Source organism: Mastigoproctus giganteus, chromosome 2 (genome assembly GCF_048544385.1).
Source record: "Mastigoproctus giganteus isolate SK-2022 chromosome 2, ASM4854438v1, whole genome shotgun sequence".
In the NCBI taxonomy this organism is placed as follows: domain Eukaryota; kingdom Metazoa; phylum Arthropoda; class Arachnida; order Uropygi; family Thelyphonidae; genus Mastigoproctus; species Mastigoproctus giganteus.
The window spans coordinates 16,362,735-16,382,038 of NC_143576.1; the positions used below are offsets into that span (position 1 = coordinate 16,362,735).

General features: G+C 35.6%; 1 protein-coding gene across 1 annotated transcript in view; it reads right to left on the bottom strand.

Annotated features, from left to right (window-relative positions):
- Tmem131 (Transmembrane protein 131) overlaps positions 1-19,304 on the bottom strand; it is a 448,968-nt gene that overhangs the window by 240,571 nt on the left and 189,093 nt on the right. Inside the window, exons 16-17 of the mRNA XM_090388275.1 lie at positions 11,244-11,363; positions 944-1,048 (exon numbers count right to left, since the gene is read on the bottom strand). Coding sequence (XP_090244401.1) covers positions 944-1,048; positions 11,244-11,363 — 225 coding nt within the window. The remainder of the gene's footprint in view (positions 1-943; positions 1,049-11,243; positions 11,364-19,304) is intronic.

Consider the following 19,304-nt stretch of genomic DNA (forward strand, 5'->3'; position numbering starts at 1 on the left):
CTTCTTCACTTACATTGACACTTTCTCCACAAATAACCTTTCCCACAATTCTCTGGCACTTCTTAAATTCATCTAATCACCCAGTGCTAGCATTAAATTCTGTATGTCTAAGAGACTGCAAATTTCGGAGCATGTTGTTTAATTATTGGACCTGATATCGGCATATTCTTTTCATGTATCATTTGCTTCTATTTTAGAACAGTAGTAGTAGTAGTAGTGGCATGTGATGCAAGAAAGCAAGTGTATGAGCTTATGCAGCGTCAAAAAAAACCAAAAAAAAAAAAAAAAAACCACACCATTCCTTCCAAATGCATGTCCAGTTCCTCCTTAAATTTATTTAACCTATCAGCTTCCACAACGACAGATGGAAGTTTGTTCCAGCAATTAACAACCTGCTGGCTAAAGGCAAATTTCTGCACATCTATTCTACATGTCTTTTCTTAATTTGAATTTATGACCCCTTAGGTTCATAATCTGAACAAGCGGAAGGATCCCATCAGAATTCAGCGTGCTCAACCCATTCAAGGACTTATACATCTCAGTCAGATCACTGCGCAGGTGCCTAGTCTCCAGCCACTGCAATTTGCAGAACTTAAGCCTCTCTTGGTAAGAGGATCCCTTCATTCCCTCTTTATCAACATCTTCATATACACACAACTTAATTTGATTCTTGTCTGGCCTTCCTTCTTCAGTTATATTTAAAATTGATTTTCAATGCTGGTTTGCATTAGAGTGAATGCTAATTTTTGTTAAATTCATTATAGAGAGACTAACACTTCACTATATAGGGTTAATTTTACAAGTAAATTCATTTCAAGGTGCAATGTTTTGCAAAAAAATTCATAACATACAGATATTCGTAATAGATACGTTTTACTGTATCTATTATGAATTTTAGAACTAAAAATACAGCATAAATTATAATAAAATAATGAAGACTCACTTCATATTGAGTTTCCACAAAGGCTTCTCCCATGAACAGTCTTTCATAGCTAGGTGCTGTTACACCAATTCTAAATATTGCATAATGATGTGGCTTTAAAATAAGCTGGAGGTAAAAAAAAATAAAAAATAAAAAAATTAACATTTTTAATACTAATCACTGCAATATAATCAATATACAATGCAATATATAATTTTAATCTCACTGCAATACACAGTTATTAAGTAATTTGTTTCATAAATATATGAAAATATATGAAAATATCTCATAGAACAGAAAAACAGATGGTGAAAATTAAAGAAAATAATTCATTCTTTGCTAAATTATATCCAGTTAAAGCTGAATAACAAATTCAATATTTGAAACAACCATCAATTTGGGTTAATCTGATGGTCCCAATATGTATAGCAGAATTACTTCTGCTCAGAAATAATTCTAGCCATGAAGTGCATTGCATAACTTAGCAATCTACTTAAATGTGAATTAAATATCCATTTATTTCCAACTGGAAGTTAGATGCTTAATAATATATTCTTACCACTTCTTCAGTGATTGTCATTGTTGCTACTTCACCATTACAAAAGATAGATTGGCCAGAGATATAAAAGATTTTATCAAAAAGTTTGGTGAGTGATTTTATAATTTTTGAATGCACAGCAGTAGATAAAAGATTGAGCTAAGGTTTTCTGAGAAAAATGTTTTGCTTGAATATGAAGAGAGAAGTGGATGCCCATTAACATCCTGAAATAATCAAAACATCATTTGATTGGATTGCTGTCTGACTGTTCAAGAAACTTCTGAGAACAAGTCTTTTCATGTGGTTCAGTTCAGGCCATTTTAACTGAGGATTTGGCACAAGGCAAGTGAGTGCCAAGTTTTTGTCATGCTTTTCACTAGAGATTGAAGACAGCATCGAGTCCTTGCTTCATCTGAGTTGTTTCAGAAAACTGAGTAGAATCCTGCAATTTTAAAATGCAAAAATTATAACATGTGAGGAGTCTTGGGTGTAGGGTGTTATGGACATAACCCAGTGACCAAGATTCAAAGCTCCCAATGGAAATCAACATCACCAAGGCCAAAAAAGCATACAGACAAATTCACATATAAACGTAATGACTGCATTTTTGACAAAGAGAGAATTATGTTATCAGAATTCATTCCACAAGATATCACTGTTAGTGCAGCCCACTACCAAGAAGTTTTAAAATAAAAAATGTTAGAAATGACCTGAAAAATGGCAAACTGGTTGGCTCCTTTATCACAATAATGAGTGATTTCATACATCAGGGAATTTTTGACAACAAAAACATTCTCATTGTGCTGCAACATTCTTAATTGCCTCAATTTGCACCTGTGACTTTTGGCTAATCCCAAAATTAAAACAGGACATGAAAGAAGGCAATTTGATTTGATTCCAGAAACACAATCAAACACAATGGACCACCTAAAAGCAGTCACAAAAGAACACTTTCAAAAATGTTCTGATAAGTAGCAGGCATGATAGAACAATTGTGTGGTGCAGAAGGATATTGTTGATATTGTTAATATTGAAGAATATTAACAATATCAACACATATAATTTAATAAAATTTTATTAAATTTAATTTTTTGTGACATTTATTGAACTTTCTGTTCAAACCTTGTATGTCATTTAAATGTTAAATCATTAAGATTATATATGTAAAATCTTTGGTCACACTCTCCTTTGCAATGGTGAAGAAGCAATCACAGAAGTGGATGTATGTACTAAATACCATTAAGGGTAAAGGGAAGGGTTTTTGTTTTCTTAAAGGTGATTAAAGTGGTCTCAGGCAGTTTTTGAATTCTATACAGTGGGATCAACTGATGATGTTAAAAACAGTGAATTCTAAATGGGAGGCCTTCGGGGAATTGATCTTGGAAGCTACTAGGCTTTTCATACGAACTAAGAAATACTGTTCAAGATTTAGGCCTAAATGGATGTCAGATGAACTAATGAGGCTCATGGCAGAGAAGAAAAATGCATGGGATGCATATAAATTAGCAGGTGATACAGAAGCCTATGGCAGATATAAGCTAGTCTGAATCAAGTCACAAAGGAGGTTAGGCAAGGGAAGACTGATTTATGAGAAATCCTTAGCAAAGGATGCAAAGAAAAACAACAAAGACTGCTTTACTTATGTAAACTCCAGAAGGAAGGGGATGAATCAGATTGGTCCACTTAAATGTTGGTGGTTCGACTATTGATGATCCTGCTCAGATAGCTGAAAAACTGAATAGGTATTTTGCATCTACATTCACTCATGAGGAATTCTGTAAGGAAGGGGAGGACAGAAGTTTATTAAACTCTAACAGGGAGGTAATGATTTTGTAATAATGAAGAGCAAAGTGGAGGAGAAATTGTTGAAGTTAAAAGTAAAAATGGCACCCGGGGCAGATGGGATCTATCAAGTAATACTGAAGAAGGCAGAGTGAGAAATAAGCAAACCTTGGCCATAATTATGAGAGCATTCTTAGGATGCTCTCATAATTATATATTCTCAATTATCAATGGGTATTCAATGGGTGACACAAATAATTATAGACCTGTCAGTTTAACTTCTGTTCTAGGGAAAATAATGGAGTCTTTAGCCCTTTTTTTTTTTTTTTTGGTAGTTGTTGGCGCATCAGCTTCTGTGGCCATAGTGCACCTTCCAAGGTTTTTGCAGTACTTTGATCCAAGCCCAAGGCGGGATTCAAACCCGCAACCTTTGGGTTGTCAGGCAAGCACTTTACCCACCTGGCTAGCCCGGTCGGCATAATGGAGTCACTGGTTAAAGAAGTGATGTGGGATCATCTAGACAAGACTGCAGTAATAGTTCAGACACAGCATGGGTGTGTTAAGGGGAAGTCTTGTCTGATCAATTTGATTGGATACTACCATGTGATCACAAAGAAACTGAATGCAAAAAATAATTTTGATATCATATACTTGGATTTCAGGAAAGCTTTTGATAATGTTGCACATGGAAGACTGTTGTACAAATTGGAGTGGTATGGCATTAAGGGCAAGTTGCTGCAATGGATAAAGGGATGGCTGAGTGGGAGACGGCAGAGAGTGGTTATCAATGGGTACTGCTGTACGTGGACTAATGTTATTAGCGGAGTATCCCAGGGTTCGGTCCTGGGCCCATTGTTGTTTTGTGTATTTATTAATGATATCAACGAAGGTATATCAGGCTTAATGTCCAAGTTTGCAGATGATACAAAGGTTGACAGGGTTGTCAATGACAGTAAAGACAGTATGCTGCTTCCACAGAATCTAGAAAAGTTAGGTAATGGGCTGAGAAGTGGCAACTGAAGTTTAATATTAACAAATGCAAAGTACTGCATATCGGTAGTAGTAACCTAAGAGAAACATACCCACTGTGTAATACTACACTCAGGGAGGTGGAGAATAAAAAAGACCTGGGGGTAACTGGATATGAAGTTCTCTGAGCAGTGCAGACTGGCTACCAGAGCAGGTCATGGAGTTTTGTCAATTATGTACAGAAATTCTGGTAGCAAAGACAAGGAAATGATTATACCTTTGTATAAGGCAATGGTCAGGCCACACCTTGAGTGTGCATACAGGTCTGGATGCCTCATTTTAGGAAGGATGTAGAGTTGTTAGAATGAGTACAGAGAAGGGCAACAAGATTGATGAGAGGAACAAACGGGTTCTCTTACCAGGAGAGGCTTAAATTCTGTCAGTTGAGGCATCTGGAGACTAGGCACCTGCGAGGTGATCTGATTGAGGTGTACAAGACCTTGATTGGTTTGAGCAGGCTCAATGCTGATGAGATGCTTTCGCTTGCTGGGGTTAAGAACCTGAGGGGGCCATAGATTCAAATTGAGGAAAGACAGTTGTAGAATAGATGTGCGGAAGTTTGCCTTTAGCCAGCAGGTAGTTGATTGCGGGAACAGACTTTCTTCTGTTGTTGTGGAAGTTGATAGCTTAAATAAATTTAAGGCTGAACTAGACAAATATTTGGAGTGACTGGATGGGTGAAATCAGGCTTTTTTTTTTTTCTTTTTTTTTGGCTAATGCTCTATAAGCTTGCTTTCTTGCATCATATGCCTCAACTAATGCTAATATATGCAGTCAGTACTGACAAAATGATAGAATGAAGCAAAGCTAGTAGAGCAAACAATTTTGGCACAAAGGCTACAATTGCCATATTTTGACTATCATACTGGTACTGTTCATGAAACAATTTCAAGGTGGATACAGTGAATAAGAAAAAAAAACCATATTATCTTATTTAAAGAAGTCAAGAGTTCAAATGGACTTGCTTTCTTCTCAAAATAGGCTCCAGTGTTCAAGTTTCATATATACTTCTGAGATAAAATGCATGCATGTTATGTTTCAGGCTAATAAAAGAAAGCAACATTTAAACTATCTTTTTACTCTCACAACAGTATGTCAGCAAGTAACCTGTGGAAGCTCTTCACTATTGCCTTAAAATATTTGTTGATTTTATCTGAGCCATTAACACTACATTACCTCACAGGAAAATGCCGACGTGACAGAATTCTACAGTTACTTAAAACGAATTCACTTATATGATTGCTTTTAATCAATTTCCTATATCAGTTTCTATCAGCAGACAGGTGATAGGAACTGATATAGGAAGAGGTGCAATATGGCTGCTGCAACCCTTGCTGAAAGTGAAACACAAAGAGAGGGTCAATCTTAATTTTGATAAGATGATAAGCATGAGCAAAAAAAAAAAAATAAATAAATAAAGATAAATAAATAAAAATCTCAACTGCCATCTCGTCTAAGAATATCTAATTTATACTCAAACTAATCACTTCCACAATACCATACGGAAGTTTTTTATTTTTTTATTTTTTGCCTTATGTGTGTTATTCCAGAAAGAGTAGTGATGCATCAGCATTTTGTTTACTCAATCCATTTAAAGCTTTAAAGACGTCAGTCATCACATCCTTCACAGATGAGTTTCTAAGCCCTGAAATTTTCAGAACTGAAGTCTTTCTTGGCAAGAGTATCCTTTTGTACCCCTGATTAATCTTGTTGGTCATCACTGTATCCCTTCCAATAGACTTACATCCATTCTAAAACAAGGCTTCTAGGCCTGTACGCAGTGCTTAAAATGCTGCCTAATCACTGCTTTATACAATGGGATAATCACTTCAATGTCCCTGCTGGTCAAATTCCTGTATATCAGCATTTCCCAAAGTGTGGTCCATAACTGTGCATGGTTTTTTTTTTTTTTTTTGGGAGACCAGTCCTTAGAAAATATACAAATGATTACATGAACATTATCAAGGAACATTCATGAATGTGGCAAGTCGCAACATATAAGTGTGTAACCAATTTCTTGCCTTTAGTTTTTTCAAAGAAAGTATAGAAATAGACAATGTCAAGTCAGACTGAAGGATGAAATTGTTTTTCTTTTGCTGTTGACATAAAATTCCTACGTGATATCAAACGACATTACTGTTCACATTAGCTGTTTAGTTATTTAAAAGCTATAACGAGAACATAATTTATTGTTATAAGATTAAATGAAGAATAATAACTTGTGTTTGTATTGGTTTTTAATGCCTTTATTATATTTTTGAGCTGCAAAAAAGGTACTAGTGGGGGGAAAAATGATGCCCAGCTACATAAAAGGAGACCCTTGTCCAATGTGTAGTTCTCCACAGTGCGCAGAGATCAGAAAACTACATATGGGCTGTACTTGAAATACCAAGTAACACACAATTGATATGTTATTCAGGGATTACTGCTGAATGAATGATCATCCTACATTCATTCTTTAACCATTGGCTCTATTATTTTCCCAGGATCAGAAGTCAAGCTTCCAGGTCCATATTTATCCACTTTGCCCTTTGATCCCCTTTGTCAATATGGGAAGGAGACATCTGCATACTTCCAACCTGTATGGACCACCCACAAACCCTCATTAGCAGTACCTTGCATTTATCAATGTTAAACCTCAATAGCCACTCCTCAGCCCATCTGCCTAATTTTTCCATATCTTGTCACAGTAACCTATCCTGATTACTATCATTAACAACTATACCAACTTTGTATCATCTACAAATGTAGACATTAACTCCACTAATAAGATCAGTTATTAGTAGACTCCATTAATAACATCATCCCATGAAAAGAAATGTCAATTAAGAACCACTGTCTTCTGTCACTGAACCATTCCTTCATCCACAGCAGTAACTCATATCTAATGTCAAACTGTTCCAAACTGCACAGCAGCCTTTCCTGCAGAATAGTATCAAAAGCTTTACTTAAATCTAAGTATACGATGTCAAAATTATTTTTCACATCCAGTTCCTTTGTTACTGTGTACTAACATGTCTGCCCAATCTGATTACTATAAGTAATCAGATTTGGCAGACACTGTGACATTGTGATTGCATTCCTATCGAGATCATCCTACATTCATTCTTTAACCATTGGCTCTATTATTTTCCCAGGATCAGAAGTCAAGCTTCCAGGTCCATATTTATCCACTTTGTCAATATGGGAAGGAGACATCTGCATACTTCCAACCTGTATGGACCACCCACAAACCCAAGGATATTCTGATAATGATGGCTAAAGGTTTGGTGACCTATTTTCCTGCTGCCATTAACATAATTGGATACATTCCATCAGCCCCAAAGCATTATTCACTTTTAGCTTCAACAATTTCTCTTCCACTTTCTTCTCAGTTATCACAAAATCATTTATCTCCCACTTATAACCTGTTGTAGTTCTGGTGTCCTATCCTTAAAAACTTCTTTGTATATTTAAGTGCAAATTATTTATATCATTTGTCAGCAAGCTAAAAAGAATCAACAGTTATGCCATTCATATCTAATGGACCACTGTCATTCATCCTTTTCTTTCTAGTGTTAACATAAGAAAAGACTTTATTGCTACTTTTCTTGGCATTTTTTGTCAGAAACTTCCCAAATCTGCCTTAGTTTGCCTAATCATAATCATCCCAATCACAATCATTTATAATTATCTCAATCACAATCATTTATAATTATCTCAATCACAATCATTTATAATCATCCCATTCACTTTGACTCTCTGCCATTAGTCTCATGAAAATTCTCTAGAACTAGTTTTAAAAAAAAACAGAAATGTTTGTCATAGGAAAATATAAAAATCTATGACGTTTCAAAAACATAAAGCCACCTTGTTTACACAGTTAAAAAAAAAGTGGGGTGACATCACCCGTGTCTGAATCTGAGGTGCTCCAGTGGGAGAATCTGAGTTACAGAGACATGATCAAAAAATTCTATTTATTTTGGACCAGGAGCAAAGTGGATGAAAGCAAGATTAAAAAACATGAAACTTGTATTTCTTTCAGCAAACACCATAAGCATCTTGTAACCTATGGATCGAGGTGGTATATGAAGTTTCAAACCTCATTTTTGAAAATTAATTTGCAGAAAATGACTGCTTAACTTGAAAGAGAGAGAAACTACACAATATTTAACTGAAGCAGAAGAAAATGTATTAAAAAAAAAAAAAAAAAAAAGCAAAGAACAGAGTACCTGAGAAGACCATCTGTAATACTTTTCATCATGTGGTATTTAGCAGTACAGAAACTTCTAGGAGTGATCCTCTTGAAACACACTAACCAAGGAGACCTGACTTTATTAAAATGTATTTGCAAAATAAATCATACAGATTTAAACACGTATGATTTTGATGTTTATGTTATGGGTGATGATAAAATTGCTGATGAAGTGAAGAATCAAATAAGTAAGAAAGATGGAGATGAAGTAAAAATTGAAGATGATGAAGAATGTAAAGAAATTGAAAAAGATGAACTGAAAATTCCAACCATCAGCGAAGTATTTTGAGCAGCTAAACTTTTGGACCATTTTTTACCTATAAAAGTGAAACAGAATTTAGTGTAACTAGAGTCATAACTAGGTGTGATATGTATGCATTTTATATCTGTCAATAAAATTTTATTATTAAATTTCTACTAATGTAATGTAACTGTAATTTTAAAAAATGTCAACCTCAGTTATAATGTCAACACCATTTATATATACAGTCCATTCTGTTTATTTGGGACACATCGGGACTAGTGCATTTTAGCCCGATTAAGCGGCTGCCCCAATTATCCGACGTTTCAAGTAAATAGTTAAAAATACAATGTACCCCCCCCTTTACAATTAGTTCACTGTACAATCAAATCACATTATGACGAACTCAACATAGTAAAGTACCGTTCACTATACGATGTGTAGTAAGCGTCAGTCATTGTGATCACGTTTGTGAATTGAATTTTAATTCTATTAAACGGCGATTCTAACTAGTGAAAATAGGAGGAATATTATCCACAGGCTATAAAAGCAAAGATATATTAAGTGCAAATTTACCCTTTATTACCTTACCAATTAAAAAATTAAATGATATGCGAAAATTGGAAGAATATACATGATAATCGGAATAATTAATATGTACTGTAATATGTACATACGAACTAGTTGACATTTCTGTTCACTGATATTTGTGTGTGTGTGTGGGGGGGGGGGGGTTAAAATTTAAAACAGTAAAAAAATAAGCAATCAATAACAAAGAACACTGTACACACAAATTGCAAGTAACACAATACATGCAAGTGAGAACTGAGTAACGAGTTACAAAGCTTTAAAAATAGAAATGAAGAGAAGATCTGAAAATTAATTTTTTTATATGATTGAAGATTTCATGGAAGTGTAAACACATTTCACCATAATAACCCACAGAATTCCAGCTGTCGGTATTATTGAAAATTCAGTAAGATCGTGTTTACTGTCCATTTATGATAGATTTCACTAACAGAAAAGCCCAATAAACAGGTGACTGCTAATTGTTTTATTGTTTTATGGTTGTGACCTCCAGAATTTCGACCGAACCATGTGGTACCGTCTGAGACAATCGTAGGGTAATCTCCAGTGCTGCGGTCTCCTGCCCCGATTAAACGGCAGGCTGTCCCAATTAAGTGAAGTAAACCCTGGCTATTTTCTCAATTGGTTTCTGTTTTTTAAGATTTTCCCCAAATAAACGGCTGTCCCGATTAACTGGTGGCCCAAATAACTGGAATCCACTGTATATATAAATGTTGCAAAAATGTAAACCTTTGAACTGTTGCCAAAATATCAATACAAGAGACAAATCAATAACATGGATACTGCATGCAAAATACACACAAGAAACATTTAAATAAAAACAAACTTTTTTGTTACACAGTGTAATCAAAGCACACTTTGAATTCATAATAACAAAACTGATAACTTATTTCATAATACTAATATTCAACTGGGAAATGGTTGTTTAGAATATACAGTGAGGTAGTTAAAGCTATAAGCCTCATCAGCATACTTCCTGTAAATTATGTATATTCTATGTTAGTATGCTTATTTTCTAGAATGAAAAATTACAGGCTAACTCAGCTATGGTGTGAAAAGTACCCATAAAATCTCTTCATGCTCCAAAAGGAATCAAACTGACCATTTTTTTTTTTTTTTTTTTTTTAGAAGAAGAAACTGGGGATGGTGTTGTATAACTTATGTGATGTGTAGATTCGTCGATGCAGATATGTGCATAATTTGTACATTAAGGATTCAACTGTTTAAAGATTAGTTCCTAATTAATAGCTGACTTGTGAAGAGTAGTTTCATTCCTGAAGAACCCACCATAAGATTGTAGTGTGGCAGATCATCTTTTTGTAAAGGCTACATTTGCTGCATGTGACAGGGTTATTGTATTTGTGGAGTGCTCTCCACATGGAAGTAGATTGCAACTGAACAGCAGCAGATATCTTTCAAATTCAGTTCCAAGTCTGTTGTTCCAACTAATCAAAACATTGTGGTATTGTAGGTAAATGGATTTCATAGTGCAGTTCTTTAGTGTGTGTGTGTGATCAACTCCCACTTTGGATAGCGAGCATTTTCTCTTATGGGGTGGGAGAGGCCCTAGGTTAATGCATGTGGATAAGCATGCATGCAAGACTGAGCTTGAAAAATGCAAAAAAAAAAAAAAAAAAAAAGAGCCAGCAGCTTCTTAATTGTTGTACTATTAATAGGTTTATTTTTTCTCTTTCATTACTACAGTGCAATGATGAAATGAACTTTCAGTATCCAAATGGTAGGGCAGAATGAACAATATTTACTAATCTATTCTTTGTTGAAGTGACATGATTGTTATTTTTCCTGATAAATCCGTAAGCTGTGCTTAAATTACAGTGTAATATAAATTGGAAAAATTATTTCTGTAAAAAAATTTTAATCACAAACAAAATGCAAAAATAACACTTACACTTTTTGCCATTCCTGAAAAATTGTGCCTCCATGCAAGTGTGCTAGCATTTCCTTTATCTATTCCAACTAAAACTACGTATGTCTTTGTCATACTAGATCCCCAATGTTTAAGATTTACCTGAAGGTGGGAAATAAAAAAAAAAAAAAAAATCAAGAATTCTTTTCTCATTTGCAGTAGAAATATATACTACTGATTCTAGTGGCTTGCAAGCAGGGGCGGACTGGGTCAAAAATTCTTATCGGGAAAAACAAATAGAATGTAATGGAGGTCAGAGTGTAATACTGAAAATCATACTTGCCTCTGGCTCCACTAGGCTTTTCCCGGTTAGTCTTATTGCCAGTCGCCCCTGCTTGCAAGGATATATGTATCACCTACAAGCAGAGGTTAAAACCAATTTAAGATTAAATTCTGTTATGAATATGTGCTATGAATTAATTATTTCTTACAAAAAAGTACTAATTACTGTATATAACATCAGTAAGATGTTTAAAATCTATTTTCTACAATAGTGAAGGATCCTTCCTCAGGGATGATAAGGTATATATATATATATCTTTTAAATGTATTTAGCCAACTCCCCCCACTCCGTGTTGCATGCACATTTTTACTCACTGTTCCTGTTTTGGTGGCAATTATTCAATTTCAGCATTTTCCGGGTTACTTGTATAAATTGATATTCACACTCATAAGAATCTCTGAATAAGTTCATATTAATTAAGGATTCCTTACTGTATGAGTGTTTTTATTCCAGTCTTCAAGAGTGCTAATGGGAAATTTTTTTTTTTAATTTGTCAGTAATGAAATTTCAAGGAACCTAAAAAATGTTGAAGGAGAAATGAGTAAAAAAAGGAGAGAATCCTAGAAAATAAATGAAGCTAGTATTATTGTTCAGGAAACTGCCAATACTGACAAGTGTTATCATAAAAATTGTATAGAGCTGTACCATTCTCGTCGTGTAAGTACTGATTGATTGATTGATTTGTTTGATTTAATGGTGCAAGGGCTACTAAGGCCATAATGCACCTATTACAATATTATTTGGCACAGGCTTCATAAAGAGGTGGATTTAGATTAGATCGAATTTGTTTATTGTTCTCAGGAACGTAAAGAGATCATTTATATTTGGTTAGTCTCCGAGAATTTTTTGTAAAGTAAGTTGATTATAGGAACACAGATGTGAAGAGAAAGCTGTTTGTTGTTCTCTTAAGTATAATGGGCAATCAAGAATAAGATGTTTTACTGTGAGATAAGTTTGGCAGTTGCTGCATAATGGAGAATTGTCCCATGTGAGTAGGTAACTGTAAGTTAGGTGGGTATGCTCAATCCGCAATCTGGAAAGTAAAACTTCTTCCTTCCTATTCCCTCGGAGGCTTGATGGCCATAGCTTGTTGTCATTTTTAATTTGAACAATTTATTGGTTTTGTTCTCCTGCCAAATGAACAGACATTTTTTTTTTCTTAGCACACTGTATGATGTGTTTGTAATCAGTGTAAGGTTTGGAGAGCATTTTGATGTACAGGATCAAGCCATTTAAATATGCTTTGTCTTGCTAAGACCCATATATACAGGAGACTCATAGTCTAGTCTCAATCAAATTAGTGAATGGTATAGGTGTAGCAGCACCTATACCGATCAGCACCCCATGACATAGCAGAAATTCTTTTAAGTAGATTCAGCTTTCTTAGACAGGTTGTACAGATATGCTAAATATGCTCTAAAAAACTTTATTTTTTATCCAGAATTAATCAAATACTTTGTTGATAAGTAATTGGATAAGAGTCTTTGAACCATTTTTGGAGGGCCAGCCACACTTTCAAAACATTTCTGGGTTAAAAATAGGGAAACCTTACTCAGTGGGTTGTCTGTCAGTGAATGCAGAATTAGAAAAAGGGGTAGATTTTCAGTTCTTTCTTTTTTCTGCCTCTTTGGCATTGGATGTAGTTATATCATCCCTGGTCGATGGAGCTGGATCGAGAGATCCGTAATTGTTTCTTCTGTTGCTATCCATCGTAGCTCTTTTTTGCCCTGGGAGAGTGTGTTTCTTCTCTCAGATTACCGGCCCCGCTACATGGAGGCAGGAGCAGTGCCACCAGTGACCAAGCGGTTGTACACAAGTGACCAAGCGGTTGTACACAAGTGACCAAGTTAGTTGTTTGTTAGTAATAAATACATATACTAAATAAAGAAAGGTTGTTTTCCTTTCTGTGGTCTTACTTAATACTTTAAGCACAGAACCACTGGAAGTAAATAAAAAAAGAAAAAGACATAAGAAAACAAATAAAACTTTTTCTTTGGTAAGAGCACTCTATAAATTACTGAGAAAATTGCTTGATACTACTGCTTGGCACTTGGGGCCTGTAAGTACTGTAGGAGAACATGAAGCTATCCTCATTATATGAAATGCATCATTAACAGCGCCATAGAGCTGTACCATTATCCTCGTTGTGTGGGTGCTGCAGGAAAAGATGGCGCCATCCTCAATATACTAACTGCATTAGCTTCTTAAGTCAGATTTCTTTCAAACAGGTCAAGACAAAACTGGAAACAGTGCTAGTCTTCTGTAGAGATGCAAGTTAGCCACAAAGATATTAAAGACCATATCTTTCTGCAAAGTTGTCAGTAGCTATGATGTAATACCAAAGTCAATTTCACAAAATTACAACAAACAATAGAATAATTTGTGGCCCTCCTGATGATTATCAATGACTTTGCTTCAGTTAATGATCTTGCAAGTAAAACCTTTCTTCTTGTGTTACAGAATGCAATTAAGGCAAACCTTTTCCAGCTTGCATGCCAAAAATAAACTGAAACAAAAATATAATTTCTGAAAATATATATATATATATATACACACTCATGAGCTAAAACGTTATGACCACCTCTCTAACAGCATGCCGGGCTGCCTTTTGTTGTGATTAACTGCTTGCACCACTTCAGTTGGCAGTTGATGGGTATCTCTGTTACTTTGGAAAGAGTAGGGATAGGTGTAGTGGGGTGATAATTGGGAGGGAGGCATTTGTCACCCTTTAGAAAATGGTTGAACAGAAGCAAAAAGACTAGTGGAATAAGAAAGTATTAAAAAAAGGCAACAAAGAGGAGCAAGTTCAGGAGCACAGGTTATGACAACAAGTGGAGAAATGCCATCTGGATCTGGAGCTTGCTGAGCATCATGACTTTAGAATTCAACCAGCATCCTTTTTTCAGAAGGTCACTGCTGACAGTGGGATTGCTGATACAAGAGTTAGAAGGAAAGCAGGATATTGAGTCAGCTTTGTCTTTACTGGAGGATGCAACAGACCCATTGGGTTATAAAAGAGAGGCTCCGTATTCACGGAGAGAAGTTACTGCCAATTAGTTTTAGCAGGAGACCAGAATTCATGATTACAAACGAACGAGAAGCAAGTTTTCTGTTATTAGCTTATTCAAACTTGGGTCTGGACTGACTGATAACTGTTTCACAATTGTTGTCAGTTTTAGTGTAGGCAGAAAATGAAGTTGGAGATTTTGATACAAGCCAACTGCAGTATGCTACATTCTTATCTTGAAAAGTCTTAGCACATTCATTGCAAAACCAAGGTTTACGGACGAGATTTCAGGGTAGAATGTGGAATAATGTGGATGGAATATGGGAGTGCGTGACAGCCCGAGGCTTAACCGACCAAGACACCTTGACCCGCACTTGGTAGTGGGAAAAATTCCTACCAAAAAATAACTTGTAGGCTGAGGAAACCCATTGTAAATAGAAACACTCCTCTTGAATAAGATGTGGAATAAAGGATTTCATCCCCTACAAGTGATCTAAGCAAACATTGGGATTGGAAGACTGAAAACAGTAATCCAACCAAACAAACCATGCATCTCATCACATTTTGCATTCCTATATATTGTCAAACTGATGTGTCCATGAGAGAGAGAGAGGTTCATTGGAAAAGATACCATAATTAAGTCCTGATCTGAAGTGCCTAGAGAATCACTAACATTAGCCATGTACTTGGAAGGGTTATCGATGAGAAAAAGATCATGGAGATGTGTGGTTCGGACTATTTGGCATTCTGGTAGGTAAATGAACAAGTTGTATGAGGTCATCAATAATTGCAAATGCTTCACAGCATGGGTTCATACAGCTAGAAAACTGAAGAAAATTGCAGTTTTGAACATTAAAATAACCAAGGAAAATTACCTCACTGTAAAGTTATAACAGGTGAAAGTCAAGTTTCCAAGGAGGGTCCCAAGAAAAGGGTTACGAATGATTAGTCAAGTTGGGATAATGGTAGAGGCAATAGGTGAATTTGCAAGAATAGGGTAGAATCACAGTATATCTTCCATAAGTTAAAAGTGAAGTTATCAACAGATTTTCAGTTTTTGAGGAGATAGAGTATTATCATTTTTGTGGGAACTGATGAAATTAACTGTAAAAGAAATGATGACCTCTATTAATCCTTCTGAGGGAAATTTTTATTACTGTCACCTGCACTTGCGGGTAGAAGAGACAGAATACATTTGATAAATGTAATGTTAGGATTTTTGCCATCATCACTGGAGAGACTTAAGGGCTCAGGGAAACTGAGAGTGGGGGGGGGGGGGGGGGTAATGCATATATGCATTTATCTGATATTACATTATCACAGTAGTCAAAGAAGCCATGAATACACATATACTGTAGAAAGTTTTATATCCTTTTCAACATAACTTATTTCTATGGTTAATTTTGGCAAATACTTAAAGCTACATTTTCTTAAGCATGGTTGCTTGGCACAACAAGAAAGTGGACAAATGGTATGACTTATACTACACTTGCTCCCATGACATGTGATCCATAACAAAACAATATTTAAGTAGTGGCCTCAGAAAGTGAAATTCCCAATGACGAAACCAAATCCACGAAGTCAGCCTTATCCTGTGAAGGATCATGATTACCTAACACAGGCAGATATGAAAAACTTATAGGCAGATTCTTTAGTTCATCAATATTCGAAATATCTGACTCCAGTAGGTTTACAATTTGACTCAGAAGTACCAGCTGACAGTTGGGGTAGTGGTTATGCTAATTATTATTATTATTAGTCATATGGCACAAGGAAGCCTGAGGCTTTTGCTGTACCAGCCAAAAAAAAAAAAAAAAAAATTTCTGAGTTACCCTGAGAGAGAGAGAGAGAGAGAGAGAGAGAGAGAGAGAGAGAGAGAGAGAGAGAGAGAACAAGAGACAGAAGTAGAAGGGAATCACCAAGAAAGATGACATCCAGCTCAGGACCCACCCTGAGTGTGCCAAGCCCATACTCACCAGCAGATGTGAGCCCCTGGAGTTCAATTATAGGATAGAGTACAGTAAAGCAGCATGAGGAAGTTGAGAAAACCAAATTTCTGTTACATCTGAACTTTGTGAATTAGGATATGTATTTGCAGACTTCACCATGCAGACTGCTCATCTTTAGACCCTTTCAAGAAATTTGTCTTTATTTAGATGAGGTCTCCATACCTGGACACAGTATTCCAAGTGCAGTTTTACAACTGCTTTATATAGGATAGGATTATGACCTCCCTATTTCTACAGGCTACTGTTTGATAAATCATCAATAGGATACTAGGGCTTTTCTGGCTGCCTGTTTACGCTGCTCAGAAAACTTCATATTTGTTGCTATCATTACTTCCACATCCCTTTCTTCCTTACTGTTTTTAATTTAACCCCATCAAGCACATAAGTTGTACTGGAATTGCTATTTCCCAAGTGTAAGATGTTGCATTTCGTTACATTAAAATACTGCTGCCACTTTTCTGATTATCCCTGAAACCTGTCTAAGTCACTCTGAGGAATGCTGCTTGGCACTGTTCATTAATGACTCTGCTAATTTTTACATAATATTGACATTATGCTTTTTATCCTGTTTTCAATGTTGTTTATGAAAATCAGAAACAACAGTGGTCCAAAAACTTATCCTTGGGAGGACCACTTCTGACATTACACCAATCTGATGGATATCCATTAATCACAACATTCTACTTTCTGCCCTGCAGCCACCCTGCAACTTTCCAGTAATCCTTCTGTCTTAGAACCTTTCCAGTAATCCTAACAGTTCCAGCTTATACAGTAACTTCTAATGAGGAACTGAGTCAAACACCTTGCTAAAATCCATATAAACTATGCAGAAGTTATTTCCTGCATGTAGCTAATGAGTAACTGTGTCAAAATAACTAATCATGTTAGTTAAATGAATTTCCCTCAACAAAACTACGCTATGTGTCATTTCTATCTAAATGTTCCTGGATTGCACACTCTTAGTCACTGCTTCCAAGATTTTCCCTACCACTGAAGTTAAGGCTAACCAGTGCGAATTTTCACTTTTAGAACTGCTTTTATGTATTGGTGACATGTTGACATTTCTGCAAGCCAAAGGTATCTTTCCCAAGTCCAATGATGCCCTCATAATTAACCTCAATGGTTCAATGCACTCTCTGGCCACAACTCTCAAAATGAATGGATATCTGCAGTCAACTCCAGGAGCCTTACTTGACTTTAGGCTTGAAAGCTTTTCTAATAAATAATCTGAAATTTCAATATTGCTAATTTCATGCTTTCCAGATTAATTTGCATAGCCTCCCTCTCCTCATCATGAACGGTCTTTTGTCAGTAAAGATCGATGAGATGTACTTATTTAATTCACAGAACATCAGCTGTTACCTAAGACTTTCCCACACCCATTACACAAGGGTCTGATCTGATTCATTTTATTTTCCTTTGTATACACATACACGATAAACTCATCCTCATCCTTTGTTCTCTTAGCCAGTGTTCCCTCATACTCAGCCCCATTTGCTGCTCTAATATTTTTTTGTGGTACTATTAAAAAATTAAACTGTAGCTGTTGTAGGCAAGAATAATGTCACTGCTGATCATCTGTCTCAATTAATCATCATGATGATCACTTTCAAGATGTTAAATGAGGGAAAGTGGAATTTTCTTGGTGATAATTGATACTAGAACTAGAGAATATAAATTCAAATTATAAAGGTGGGAAGGTATAGATTGGATTGTAAAATTTCTCTAGCAAGTTATAAATTACTGGAATAGTAAGGCCATACTTCATATACTGACATTTGATGTTCCCCTGTAACGTTTTTTGTATATTAATGAATATTGTAATTTTTAACTTGCTAGAGAAAATGCCAAAAGCTTCTTGAAAGGGTATACATGTCCTGTAAGTTCAGCAAAGGATTGTCCAGATGAGGAAAGACTTTGAATATGTGGGCTGAGAGTTTGGTAACTTAGAGGAGCAAGAGAGAGTAGAAGGATCTGGGAGAAGTAAAATGAATGAGGATGAAATTTTCAATGTGATAAATAATTTCAGAACCTAGGAGCCATAAATTCATATTACAGTGGGAGGGGTTCACAACTAGATTGCAGGAAGAATTTTAGCTACTGAGTTGTATATATTACTGGAATAAGTTGCCTCCATGGGTGGTGGAGTGTGAGAGGCTGGAGATATTCAAAGGCCAATTGAATAGGCATATAAATGAAAAGGGAGTCAAACATGTGGTTTGCTTTATTTTATTTCACATTATTATTGGATTATTTATCTCTGTATACATTAAAAAAGTTTTCCTCCAAGTGATATATATTCGAGGCAATGGGAGAAGAGAGCGAGGCAATTATGTCACTACAAATGCAATTAATTATTGACAACTGCCTCAATAATGTTCACCAACCTCGTACACGTGATGCACTGTCTAACATTTGATGTTCCATTGTAACGTTTTTTGTATATTAATGAATATTGTATATTTGTAAATATTTTAAATATTTGTATAGTTTGTAAATATTTTAAATATTTGTATAGTTTGTAAATATTTTAGTGCTGCTCTTTGGATTCCTCATGCATTATGGAACACGAAGTAAAAGACCTTTTCCTAAATGACCTAAGTAAAGGGACCTAAGGACACAGGTAAATAATTACATAGGTCATTTCCTGATTAGATATCGATCATAGTGACATAGTGTTTTTGTCTGGCTGCACTGGGGGTCTCCCCCAACCCCGCGTTTTTACTCTGTGTAGAATACAATAC